The 14,243-nt window shown below is 40.1% G+C and overlaps 1 protein-coding gene across 1 annotated transcript in view; it reads right to left on the reverse strand.

Moving 5' to 3' along the window:
* Window positions 1–14,243, reverse strand: part of LOC121522431 (alpha-2-macroglobulin-like protein 1) — a 57,344-nt gene that overhangs the window by 6,077 nt on the left and 37,024 nt on the right. Inside the window, exons 20-30 of the mRNA XM_041806801.1 lie at window positions 11,972–12,093; window positions 11,162–11,213; window positions 10,106–10,195; window positions 9,795–9,971; window positions 9,295–9,376; window positions 5,197–5,353; window positions 4,724–4,798; window positions 4,309–4,474; window positions 2,482–2,666; window positions 2,171–2,383; window positions 13–131 (exon numbers count right to left, since the gene is read on the reverse strand). Of these exons, the coding sequence (XP_041662735.1) occupies window positions 13–131; window positions 2,171–2,383; window positions 2,482–2,666; window positions 4,309–4,474; window positions 4,724–4,798; window positions 5,197–5,353; window positions 9,295–9,376; window positions 9,795–9,971; window positions 10,106–10,195; window positions 11,162–11,213; window positions 11,972–12,093 (1,438 nt within the window). The remainder of the gene's footprint in view (window positions 1–12; window positions 132–2,170; window positions 2,384–2,481; window positions 2,667–4,308; window positions 4,475–4,723; window positions 4,799–5,196; window positions 5,354–9,294; window positions 9,377–9,794; window positions 9,972–10,105; window positions 10,196–11,161; window positions 11,214–11,971; window positions 12,094–14,243) is intronic.

A 14,243-nucleotide genomic window follows, 5' to 3' on the forward strand; every position in this document is an offset into this window, starting at 1 on the left:
CACGCAGATTACCTGACTTCTAGGGTGAGGTGGAATTTAGGCGGGTCCAGGTTGCAATCTCCCAAAGTGTCCACAAAGAGACCAAAGGCAGAAGAGTCAGGGGGAGGGGGGATGTTGTAAAACATCGAGATCTGGAGAGTGATGATGAATTTGGATTAAAAAATACGATAAAAAAAATCTTCTACTGTTAGAAGCTGTCTAACTGAAGGTAAAAGAATTGTCATTCTATTCTTGGAGCAGTCAGGGGCCCTCTCTGATGCATCATCATTCAGACTTTTCTTTCTTAAAAAAACGAGACAATAATCAACTGTGGAAGATCCATGAATATAACAAGGTAGTAAAACACAGTGAAATGTTATAGTAGATTAACTGTTTTCAAACAGATTGAAAGTTACTGATTTTTAAACACCTGTTTGTCAATAGGAAATGTATATGACATGTTAATGAACAGAGTGTCACTGCCCTCAGTGTTAACTGCTGGGCAGGGTTTTTCAAAAGCTGTTCAAACTGCAAAATACCATGTCTTATTTTTTTCAGTGACCGGTGCCTGCTCATGCAATGCTCACATGGTTGAGTTTAGCGAGGGGGCTACACTACAATCAAAACACATCCCAGATCAGCTGGTGAACCCAGGTCGAAAAAACTAGACAGAAAGCCAATGAGTTACAATTTATTTTAAGGGGCCCTAAATTACCTGGTAATTTATAGTAATATCTGTGACTATCTAGTAATTTCTCAACGATAAAGTGGTAATTAAATTGCAATAAGTTGGCATTTTCCCAAGTTAAACTCTGAAATATGGTAAATAAATGAAGTATTTATCTAGTAATAATGTATTCATTAGCAAGTAATTCCTTGTGGTGCTGTGGCAATTCCTGTGGGTAGTTAGGTAATCTTTTACCCTAATCTCCCAACCCTAAAAATTATTTTAATCTAGTGGGCCCAAATAAAGAAATGACCTTGGAATAATCACGTAACTTGTATTGAAAATTATAATTTTATGTCTATATGAGCTCAGCATTCGCCCTTTAGCTTAATCTTGACACCAAAAGTCTTTTGACTTGCTGGAACAGTGGAAGGAAGAGTAATGGCCTATCCTCTACTCAGTTCTGGACCTAGTTGAACCCCAGACTCTAATCACACTCTGTGATCACAAGCAAGAGGCGTTCATCTGGGCAGGAATAGCTGCAGGAAGCATTTTATTTGCATTCATTAAATGTACATTTGTTGTCTCGCTGTCTTTGCCTATTTGTAGAGGATTAGCTGTGCCGTGTTCATTTATATCCAGTACAGTGTCTACACCCACAAGAACATCAGTAAAAGTGCTCAACTTAAAGACCGTACTGAGTTTTTAGACTCCTTAACATGAGCTTTTCTTTGTTCTCAGCCCACTCTCTAAAGTCTCAAGTGAAGCTAAATGTGTTTTGACCATACTGTCTTTTTTGTTCTAGTCAGCCATTTTTTAAAATGACAGCTATCTTCTCTCCCTCACTTTCTCTCTTTCTTACACATTCACAAACTCACACACAGTCATCTCCCTTTGCTTTGTATTGTAATTTAGTTCTGTAATGATGAAGTTTTTTTATGTCATTGAGTCTGACTGATTTTGCTTTGTTAAATAACTACTACTACACATTTAAAGAAAGTTGTCTGTGATTTCTGTGCTCATGCTCAATCTTACATCTCCTATTTATTTAAATACAAATATTAATTAGGTGATGATAATAATAATAATACTATCTAAATCTTCGTTCTGAAACAGATTTCTGTTCATTTTGGTTGTTGTTCCATGCCTTCAGAGTGGTTCCCTGCTATTTATCAAACTAAATTGAATTTATTCATATCAATTATTATTTAAATATTTATTAATAATTAAACAATAACCCAAATCTATTAAAATCTATCATTAAAACCCCAACACATATTCACTGTTTATATCTAAATTTAAGTTTTGACAGAGGAGAAGTAATGTGTTTTCATACACTCTGCTCATCATGTCAGTGTTCATACCTTTACAGCAAAACATCAAATAAATTCCTTTAATGTGCAAACTTACTTGGCATAAACCTAATTCTGATTTATTTCTTCTTTCCCCTTGAATTGCCTTGGTTTGTCATTTGTTGTGCTTCTGCTTTTTTGTCTTTTCTGGCTCACCCTGTTGTTGACTTACCTGTACCAGCACACAGCCATTTCCCTCTGCCGTCACCGTGTACTTTCCAGGCCCCTCACTTAGCGTCTCCTGCTGGTACAGCAGCCTGTTGCTCTCATCCACTGAGAAGTGTATCGTCTCTTTATTCCCTTTCACTGTCATTTTAACGTTAATGTTCTTGGTGTAGATGGCAGAGGCATACACAGCCAAAGCTTGTAGGGCCACCACAGTGTCCTGAGGAGCACAGAGAGGAAGTGTGTCACTATTAACACTTTGGGGGAGGAGGAGGGGGTAAAAATGTTCCACACTGGGCCTATGTGTGTCAGCTCTACCTGTGTGGAGGAGAAGCCACCAAATGGATTCTGTTGTTTGACAAGCCAGCTGACGACACTGGCAGCATATCTCATGTCGAAGCTTTTCAGAGTGGGACCGGAGAGCACAGCCAGCAGAAAGTAAGAGGTCATCTCCACCTCCAGGGAGTCCCTTGCCCCAAGTCCAGGCAAGTATCGTTTACCGTCTATGACAGAAAAAGAAAGGTGTCATGAGGCTAGCAGTGACCAACTCTTCAGGACTTGATTTACATATCTGTTTCAGAATTTGACAAAAACAAAACATTTTTAACAGCTTTTTTAAGAGGAAGAAAAGACCAAAATTATACTTTATTAAAGGAAATTTATTTTTTTCTCCATGCGGCTGAAGATGATATACACTCAAAAGCCAGGAATACACACATGCATAAAAAATAAACTATGAACATGACCTGATGGAGAGATGTCACAGTGAATGGGCTTGCGTTATCTACATTATTTTAGTTATGTTTGCTTTAGCTAAGTTAGGTTAAGCTACATAGTTAAAGCTCATGAACATTATATACGTAGACACCATATCAACTGGCTGGCTGTCCATCAGCGTTGCCGCCATATTGCTGAAGGCAGGTCTGCTATGTAAGGCAATACAACTGGGCAAGGAGTATTTAAGTTTTGAGAATTAATATTTAGATCTTGTGAGATCTTTTGCTTACTGTTGTGTCAATGTTTTTATTTCCAGACCTCAAATTTGGACGCAAATCAGCACAGCTTGGCTTGGCTCAGCACGACCAAAAGCCATAGTGGAAAAGCCCCAATACAAGTTAAATCCGGTGTCTAGACCAGCCCACCAGGCTCTGGGAACCCAGTATGTAGTGCACTTGATCATGTTCCGGGAAAGCGCACCAGATTCCCATAAAAGTGCAGCTACTGTATCCGTATTGAGCAGCTGACCCTTCCACACTCTGTAACATCAGCACATCAGCATTAGACACAAAGGAGTCCAGTTAACGCCTCGGGATGTCAGTTGACCTCAAGGCCTCACAAGAGAATAGTAAGACTGGAAGGACTGACTTTAATCCATGTGCTCAGATAATGGGAATGCCACACTGTCTTACTCAGCGAACCCACTGCCCCATGCTGAAGTCCAAGTCTGTGGTTGATCTCAGCCTGTCATCTAGGCACCCCAGAATGCCTAGATCTTTGTCGAGGCCCAAGAGACGTGCATTCCCAACGCTTTGGCCTCCTCACTCAGCAAGAGCCCCCACAAGGACTTCTTGAGTTAAGCATCACAACTTCATCAGCAAAGTCCAGATCAGTGATATGTACATCGCAAAACAACACTCCACAGTTCAGTGCCCTGTTACCTGTCCCCTTATCCAGTCCATACAGGTACTGAAGAGTGTATGGGCTAAGATGCACGCCTGCCACACCCCAGAATCAGCTGGGAAGAAGTCAGAGGTGGAGCCACCACACTTCACAGCACTTTATGTACCAGACATTGCTGGATGACTAAATATGGGGTACCGCGGAGCTCCAGAATCCTCCAGAGGGCATCGTTACTCACAGAGTCACGTTACGGAAGTTGTGTTGTGGTCTCATGCCAAGGCCACAGCTCGCAGTAGACACTTTAAGTTGTCAAGCTTTAATGCTAACATGGTTAAGCTAATGTTCACATCTCTATGATGTTGAATTCATCATGTCTCACTTTGATTTTTCTTTGTTAAATACAAGTTTTGAGAGCTTCTCTCCACAATGTAGTTTTTTTGTAGCTTTTTCAGTTTTATCTCTGTCCTTATGAAGCTCAATCATGAAAACAGGGAAGTGCAGAAGTCACATTACAGTTTGTCTTACCCTCAGTTTTGGATTTTTTGTCCAGCTCTTTCATTAATTTCTTTCTCATTTTTGGGTCATTAGCCAAAGTGAAAGTATAGGACATCAGGGCAGTGGTGTACAGGTTGTTGATAGGGCCTTTCAGGGCATTTTTTAAACAGCGAAGACCGTTCTGCACTGTGGCATCCTAAAATACACAGACAGAGAAATGGGACAATGTATAGAAGAATATGCAGCTATCTACCCCCATTGCCAGTATAAAAGATAAAAGGGAGGGGTGTCGAATACAAGAACTGAGGAGGAGAGGATAGTCAGATTTGACTTAATGGGCATACAGGAAGAGGTGTGGTTCTGCCCTGGAAACTCTAAATCAGAGTGTGATATAAGAAAACAAGTGACTGGAAGGAACATGGCGTTCTAAGTAAATCAAACTCACCTTGTTGTTATTGTCTATCTCCAGCATAGCAGCAACAATGTAAGCCGTCAGAGTCACATCGTCACTCACTCCACCCTGATGGATTTGTTACAATCAGAAAGGATATCAGTGGTTTTGGTTACAGTATGTTGTAAAATGCACATGAATATTCCAGACATGGCAGATTTATACTCACTGTATAATGTTATAATTTATAATGTTTAATGCACTTTATGTTCTGACAAATGCTGCACCATGTAACAGGTCTTGTTAAGTCAAACAAAGAGCTCTATGGTATGTCTGGTACACCATCTACATTCTGCTGACTTAACAGTACACGATCTAGGAATAAAGGCACTGGATTGACCATACAAAGGTGTTTCAACATCTGCATGAAGCAGCATGATAGGGCCCATCGTGTACATGACAGATCACAAACAGAACACAAACACAACAACACTGTAAAATGTCAACACTCAAACCGGTGTATTTACCTTCATGCGGTTGTGGAACAGTTTCCCCACAGATCTGAAGCAGCCGTCAGGGCGCTGCAAGTTGGACAGCCAACCCTTAGCTTGTGTAATGTACACTTCGTTTATAGAGATGTATTTTTTGACTTTCTCAAATGACTTCAGGACAAAAGTGGTCAACCTGAAAGGTCACATACACAAAAAGACAAACCTCAACATACTCTCCACTCCATAAGTACTGGAACAGTGAGGCCAATTCCTTTATTTTTGCTGTAGACTGAAAACATTTGGGTCTGACATCAGAAGATGAATACGAGACGAGAGATCAACATTTCAGCTTTATTTTCCAGATTTTTACATCTGGATCTGATACAGAGCTTAGAAGATGACACCTTTTGTTTGAACCCACCCATTTTTCATATGAGCAAAAGTATTGGGACATGTGACTGATAGGTGTGTTTTTTTTTGCCCAGGTCTGTCCTGTTATATTGATTATTTGAAAAATTAATAGCGCTGAATCGCTACACTGAGTTTCAGATTTGGGTTTTGCCTTTGGAGACTGCACTTATAGTGAGAGGTGAAAGTACAGAGACGAGATCAGGTGTTCTTAAGGTGGTATAGCCGTTAGCCATGGTACAATTTTGTACAGATGGTTTGGTGGGTTCCTTCAAGCATATGTATTGGGACTGTGGAGCTGTAAAAAGTTTTTGGTGTGTGGTATTTTGTTAGAGCATCTGGGTTTTAATGTTCAATGCTGTTACTTTTAAATGACACAGTAAGCTGTATGAATAGACAATATGGTTGATAGGTACCACTGCTGCCAAAAAGATGCTAGCTAAAGCGCTGGAAGCGCCTGCATGCACTTAAAAAGAGACCATTTTCTAAATACATTCATTAATGTCATTAGTCTGAAATTATCCGCTGCAAGGATGCACCAAGCTCCAGCTGAAACTGTTTCAGCAAGGCAGCTGATTTTGTTACTGTAATTTTGTTCTTTTATCATCATGGTACCCATCATATATGTTTTTTGATCACATCCCCACCAAAAACAAACAAAAAAAAATCACTCTGCCACAACACAAGTCAGTCAGGCAATCTCACATAGTTGAAGTCAGTCACACACTCGGTTTTAACCTAGTCTTGTTTCATATCATACTTGTACTTATCTGATATGATATGTGTATTTTTTTCTGCACATAAACAAAGGCTACTCAACAAAAAAATGACCACAAAAAAGTACAGAGATGAGCCTCAGAAATTCCTGGGACAAAGTTTTATGGACTAATGAGACAAAGATGAACCTTTACCAAAGCGATGGAAAGACTAAAGTTTGTAGAAAGAAAGGATCTACTCATGATCCCAAACATACAAGCTCATCTGTGAAACACAGTGGAGGTAATGTCAGGGCTTGGGCTTGCATGTCTTCTCGGGGACGGGCTCATTAATCTACACTGATGATGTAACACATCATGGTAGCTAAAATGAACTCTTACAAGTCAACAGAAACATTTTGTCTGTAAGGGGAAAAAGATAAAACTAAACTGATTGTGAGATTCTGCATCATGCAGCAAGATAATGACCCAAAACACACTGCCAAAACAAGAAAAGAGTTCATAAAGGGGCAAGAAGTGCAAGGTTTTAGACTGGCCAAGTCAGTCTCAAGACTTAAACCCTATAGAGCATGTGTTTTACCTGATAAAGAGAAGAATGAAGTGGTACGTACAGGTTTTGGAGCAACAGCTGTCTTTTAAAAGGAACCCTGCATGATTGGACAAGTTCATCTTGTTGGATAGATATTTGTTTCTCTCAAATGTATATTGAATTAAAAATCTCCTTAAATACCCCACATATCTGCATTTTGAGTAAATATGAGCTCATAAACTCACCAGGAGACCGCCATGGTTTGGTCTGCACTGGCAGTGTGACGTCACAGTTCCGCAGCGCTCCCTATGAGCTCCTCACCGTTGCTAAGCAGTAACTGTTTTTCAGACGGTTTTGCTGCTTGCAGCTGTTGCTGACATGAGTTTGCTGTGGGTTGGTTTTGTCTCCCTGCTGTCAAAACTCTGACTTTCCTCCTACTTTTTACCACAGTAAAACTACAAGAGACTGGATTCAGTGTATAGTGGAAGCGTGCTGGAAGATTTTCAAAATAAAAGCAGTATGTACATACAAACAGAGTTTCTCCAAAGAAATGCTAAAGTGGACTTTTACTTTGAAAGGCGCAAACCGGAAGTGCTTTCGTACTATGTTTCTCTTTACCTGAACCATGTGGAAACAGAAAGCCCCATAAAGAGTAGAAGTTCTGGAACAACTTCATTAGACAGAAGCATTTTAGCTTGTGGCCTTCATCTGGTTCATCAAGAAACTGATTTCAAACATATTCTACCGATGTGGATTTAAATATTTGATACAAGGTAAATATGGCTCTGTATTTATCATTTTCCTGTCTAGATGGACAAATGACCGCTCGTGGTGCAAATATAAAACAGAAAAGACCTCAAATTTTAAAATTCTCCGTGCGTGAGACGTGCTGCGTGTCTGCAATGCAGCCCTAACACTGGCTACAAGACTGAAACAGGTTACTGCATAGGAATGGTGAGGAGCGCTGCTGAACTGTGATGTCACAGTGCCAGCGCGGACCAAAACATGGCGGCCTCCTGGTGAGTTTATAGACCCAAATAACTCAAAATGCAGATATCTAGTGGGGTTTTTTAGTACAATATACATACTAGTGATACAAATATCTATCCAACAAGATGAACTTGTCTGATCATGCAGGGTTCCTTTTAAGGGATGCCATTGTTTCAACAGGACAATGCTATGTCACATGAGATACAACAGCATGGTTTCACAGTTAAGAGTGAAAGTGCTAGACTGCCCTGCATATATAATTCTTTCTTTTAAATTTTTAATATTACTTCTGCACTCCAGACCTGTTTCCCATTTCAAATTGGAACTGAAAAAACAGCACTTTCTGTGCTGTTAAAAGAAAATATGAGTTAAAACAGTGGTTTTATTATTTTATTAGAACATGCTGCAGGTATAAAAAACAGAATTTGTGTATATTCCCACGACAGTTCATCGGTGTAAACATTAACTGTCTTGTGTTTGTGCTGTATTTGATTAAATATAGTTTGAAAAGGATTTGCAAATCATTGTATTGCAGCGTACCAACTTCCTTTGGATTGGGGTTTGGACTATATTTTATCAGTTCCACTTTAAATGAACTTCATAGAACTACTCAGACTTTATGTGTAGGCCTTGTTCCAGATTCAGAGTGTTTTAATAGATTCAGACAACCCAGTGCCATTTCCTGTCTGATATTTGGTGCCTCCTCAACACAAACACAACACCCCCACACACACTCACCACCTGCCAAACTGCCCAGCACCCTTTTGAACAGAATTCCCCTGAGGCTCTGAGCTTTAAGCCCATTAAATTCAAATATTTATATTTTCTGGCAGGTTTCTCTACATAGTAAATTATTAGGATGCTTGCTGGTGCCAAACACCTCCCACTGTGTTTGCGTGTCATTTTTGATTTTCTCATGGAGTCAAGTGTGAGATTAAAGCTGCATGTTTACAAAAAGCATTAGATAAAATGTTTGTAATGTTCCCTGACCACTGATGCAACAAAACACATTGTGGGTTATATAACTGTGAACCTTTCTCTGGCATTATTATAAAAACTTTAACCGTAACTCTTATTGACTGGTGAGTAAATAACATTTACACATAGTAGGTGGTTGTTACTTCCACATCAGACTGAATCATTTAAGCCCATGTTTTAAAAGTTAGTTGGCCTTTTCACATCTAAAAATAAATGTATATGCCAACAATTGTTACACTAATCTCATTAAAAATGTGTTAAAAAAGTGCCTGCTTAGTAAGGGATGAGCATCCTATTAGAACTGATAGAGATGAAGTCTTTCTCTATTTGAGGATATTTGTCAGTAATGCAGCCCATCAAAACTCTTGGAGATGGATGAAACTCTGACCTCTGCCATCTATCGAACCAGGTATTCAATTCAATATGTGTTTTAATCAGTGAAAAATCTTCATGTCTTATTATCCATGTGTTTATCCATTTATTCCACTTTTATTGATTCTAAAGGGTACTGACCAGGTGTTTCCAGACTTATCTCTTGATCCAAAGGCACTGTAGGAACCATCAGGATGCTTGTATCTAAGCTCCCTTTGATATCCTGCAACAAGAACGTGAACAAAGTTCAGAGATTAAGGCACCTTTACAGTGAGTAGTAACTTTGAAGATAGAGTTTACTTTCCATTGTAAGACTTTTGCGTCACTTATTAATGTTTGAAAGATTTGACATTTAGATTTTTATGCTCTCCTTACACAATTCAAAGACAAAGACCAAGGCTGACCCTGGCCAAAGTGAGGCTTTAAGCAGACTCTTGGAGGAGACCTTTAAACAGAGTAGATCAGATTGAACTAATCTCTGAAAATAAATAACTTGAGTGTTAATTTACTAAGGTGGCCTGGAAGTGCAATAGTAGAATCATCTCTCTTTGCCAGACTGGCAGCTTCTTCTGAGTTTATTGGGGTTTAATTATTGCACATCAATGCTTCTTTTCCCACACAGAGAGGACAGAACAACTCACCACTTTCCAGAAATTGTTTGCCTTTTTTCAGAGTCTCCTCAGTCAGCTGATGTGTGCTGTCTAGATAGTCAAGGATAAAAATGTTGGGAACAAATCTCAACATGTTCTGCTCCCCACAGCCAGACGGCATCCTCAGAAGCTTTTCTATGTTGTTTAAAGCCGAACCCATCAGGTCACCTAAAGGTGAGACAGCAAAAACAGTGCAAAGATACTCACTGCAAAAAGTGTTAATACAGAGCAGGTTTGGTCAGTTTTAACTAGTCCACTGGGTGCTTTTTCTGTGTATTTACTGTTAAAATGATGTTATTTACCCACAACAGTCACAGAAGCCTTGACTGAACCCTCCACAAATTCCTTGGGCAACACAAGAGACATCGTCTCCTGCACAGGCCTCCCTGGAGCTATAGATATCGAAGAGAAGGACACATTAATCACAAAAGGAGCAGTCCCATATTTTGGGGAATAAACAGATTCATGACGTTGCTGGGGGTTCAAAACCTCTCATTTCTGTTTGTTTTGGTTTTCATCATAAAATCCACTGAAAACACAAAACGACAATGACAATTTTATGTGGTTCCATAGTCTGGCTGAATCATTAAGGGGATTATATTGTTTAAAAAATCAGTTTCCTTGTGTCTGTGCCTCCCATATTTTAAAAATCAGTTAAGATTTGAAAATCATCTAGTGTGTGACCAGTGTTAGAAAAACACTGTTTTCATCTTCATGCCAACAAAGTTAAGCTAACAGTGTCATTGCTTTTTCACAAGAACCATCAGTGTTGTAAGATTTTATCTAAAAACCAACAAACCCTTTTTTTTTTTTTTTGTCTTCATGTTGTAATGGTAGCCAGGAATACTGATTACCAGTGACTGGACCTTCCAAACACAGGTGTCTTTATACTACAGTCACTCAAGACCCATTCACTGCACTTAGGTGATCTTCATTTCACTAATAATGAGACCACTAGCCCCAGCTGGCTGGACCTCTGCTGAGGAAGAAAGAGGGTTTTTAATTTTTGGTCAATAAAGCCAAATGGTATTGACCATGATCGAGTTATGGAATTAATTAAAAGGTAAAACATCAATTTCTGTATAGGGACCTTACAGAAAAGGGCCCTGACAACGTGACCCTGCCAACCTGATATTTTTCTGTATGGGGCCCTTTGAGAAAAAAAGTTAGGACACCTCTGGGATGCAAATATACTTCCCTCAGGACAGTGAACCACTGTGAAACAGGCTTTCATGGAAAAATGACATTTTAGATGGCTTTATCAAGTGTCCCATTTCTTATCTCTTCTAAATAAGATCAGGAAAGCTATTCAGTCTGAGGCTGTCCCATCACAGACACTTGGAAGTGCAAATGCTCACTTGTAGGACACAGGAGATTGTTGAGACTGACCATCTGTGGCGTTCCTTCAGCCTGGAGAAGCGAGACAGACAAAAATTTAAAACAAAACAAAACAATAAAACTCCTTTAAGTTTTTTTTTCTGTCTTCATCTATTAAATCACACTGCTGAGCCAAAGTGTTGCTCCCTTTGACACACCCAAACCCTGTAAATTATTTTGTGTCAATCTCAGGCACACATAAAAGGTGGCTAAGAGTGCTCTAGTGCCTGCCCTTTTGCCCTTGGCATTTAAAGTATCTCTTATTTATTTATTCTTATTAATGTATTTCATTTTATTTTGAAGAGACAGGTATACAGGCCTTCTTTTTGACCAGATCAAGGAAAACATGAGAGTAATTATGCATGGATTGTTAACACAGATGATGGTTACATGTTGTGCTTAAAATAACAATTCGGCTGATAGCCGATTATGATGTGATTTTTTTATTTTCTGCCCAATAATAAATCTCTTCTCTAAATCGGCTTTTAAGTGTGCTAAATGCCTGCATTAAATTGACAAGACACATTAGAAAAACATCGGCTACTTACACTGGTTCACGCCAATTTTTATTTGCTGATGGGTAATGTTTGTAAAAGGCCTGCTGATACCAATACATCTGTGCATCACTGATATATCTGAGTGAATCTCTTTCCAATCCATTTTCTATTTTCTGTTTTGACCTGAGCACATTATTACTTAGTAATTTACAATGAAAGAAGGTTTGCTTAATATACAAAACAATAAATGAAAGTTCACTTAATTTACAAAACAATAAATGAAGGTTCACTGACCTCCACTAGCAGCTCCCTGATCACCGTGTCGATTCGGCCCTTGTCTGGGACAGTAGTAGGTTTGTTTGCACACAGCTTTCCGCTCGTCAGGGCCTCTGCGCTGACCTTCACTTTCACCTTATCTGTGTGAAAACATGGTTTTATTTTAGTGCAGAGCTGTATATTGATCACCTCTAACTGTGACAGTTTGTACACCAAGGTCTTAACTCGTTATCCTCCCTGCCCTCTTCCTCCCTCTTGTTTCCGATCATATTCTTCCTCATTAATCCCGATGTGTTGCCCTGTTATCCCTCATTCTACACCATCTCCACCCCTCCTCTTCCTCCCTTCACAGCCCACAATCCCTCACTCTGAGGACAAGTACAGATCACCCCCTGAGGGAGAGCTTTCTGAGTGTTTCGTCAGAGATACTACCTGACTTGTTAGTACAAGTGATTGTCAGCATTCCTCTAAGGGGGAGTTAGATGAGCGTAATTTGACATTCATCAGAGCGTTGTCTCTATCCCTGCTGATGGAGGCTGATAGAAATCCTCTGCTTTCAGGGCCAGGCAGCAGTACAAACACAGCCCGCTGTCTTTGCTTCCAGCAGTGAAAACACAACAGCTGTCAGTGCCCTTAATGCAGATTAATTAGCTGCTTTTGTCTCATTTTTGTCACTGAGACTGTTTGTTTGTAATTGAACAGAACAAATGAAAACAACATCAGAAATTAATTATGAAGACGTAAGGATTGCAATAGATCATTAGTGACAGTAATAACAGGCAGGCAGAGCAGACCTGTGACTGGTTAGCATGGTTTCAGAAAGTGGAACAGCTTTTACATGACATAGATCTGCTTTTGATGATGTGATTCTGTTGGCTTCTTCAGCCAGGGACCTCCAGCAGCACTGGGGCGGTTTGTAGCTGAGTGCAAAGCAGTCAGGATGAGGGTCAGCACCTCCAGGAGCAAGGCCATGGAAAACGATGGATTGCTCCTTTGTGGTCAGGATGGTGTCTTTGGTGCAAGAGAAGGAGTTCAAATGTCTCAAGGTCTTGTTCATGAGTGTGGGTAGAATGGAGGATTGGTGCAGCGTCGGCAGTATGGCAAACATTCTACCGTACTGTCGTGGTGAAGAGGGAGCTGAGCTGGAAGGCAAAGATTTCAATTTACTAGTGAATCTTCCCTCTAATCCTCACCCATGGTCATGAACTCTGGGTGATGACCAAAAGAACAAAATCATGGGTTCCAGTGGTCAAAATGAGATTCTTCAGGAGAGTCTCTGAGCTCAGCCTTAGAGATAGGGTGAGGAGTTTGGACAACCAGAATGATCTTGAAGCAGAGCCACTGCTCCTTTGTCTTGAAAGGAGCCAGCTGAGGTTGTTTAGGCATCTGATCAGGATGCCTCCTGGTTGCTTCCCTGTGGAGGTCTCCAGTTCAACTGGAAGGACACCACAAGATAGTCCCAGGACTCGCCAGGGGGATTATATACCTCACCTGGTCTGGGGACGCCTCGAAATCCCCAGGGAAGAGCTGGGAAATGTTGCTGGTTAGGGGGATATCTGGGTGGACTTGCATAGCCTGCAGCCACTGCGACCCAGCCACAGATAAGTGGAGGAAATTGGACAGATGGGTGATCCACTATTTCAGACATAAACCTTTTGAGGTGCTGGTATAGCACTTTTAACCCTTTACAAGGCAAGGAAGCATATATGGTCACTTTAGTCAACCTCCTTCATGCCCCTACTCCATGATCCAGCAGAACCAGTATGATTTCTCTTAGCCATTCAGTGGAGATCAGTTAATGTCACAGACAGAGACATCACAATTAATCTGATTAAAAATGTAACGCACTAATTATGGACCTTACTTGCATCAAAATTAATTCACTAAAACTGACGGTCCTACTTTTTAGTGGACCCACCTTGCAGAGTGTGATTTTTTAAAATTTTATTTCATCTATCTCATTTATTGTCCACAATTCAGAAGTAGTGAGCTGTGAAGGTGTTTGGAGCAGAGCGTCCCAATTCTACTTGACCTGGAAATACCCAGTGGGCCTAAGCGCTATAGTGTTGGGGATGGGTGGGTAGAACTTCACATTACTAGGGGCGAGCTTTGGCAGTTGAACTTGCAGCTGATCTTGAGAATATTCATAGTTCCTCACAAGCAAGCAGCACAAAACATGAATGAGATGGAGAAACAGAACAGCAGTTTCCTAATGTAATAGAGGTTTGTGTAAAAATAGCTTGAAATACGTGAGGTCATGTAAGTAATTAACTAATAAACATATATAACA

The sequence above is a fragment of the Cheilinus undulatus genome, linkage group 2, assembly GCF_018320785.1.
Source record: "Cheilinus undulatus linkage group 2, ASM1832078v1, whole genome shotgun sequence".
Lineage (NCBI taxonomy): Eukaryota > Metazoa > Chordata > Actinopteri > Labriformes > Labridae > Cheilinus > Cheilinus undulatus.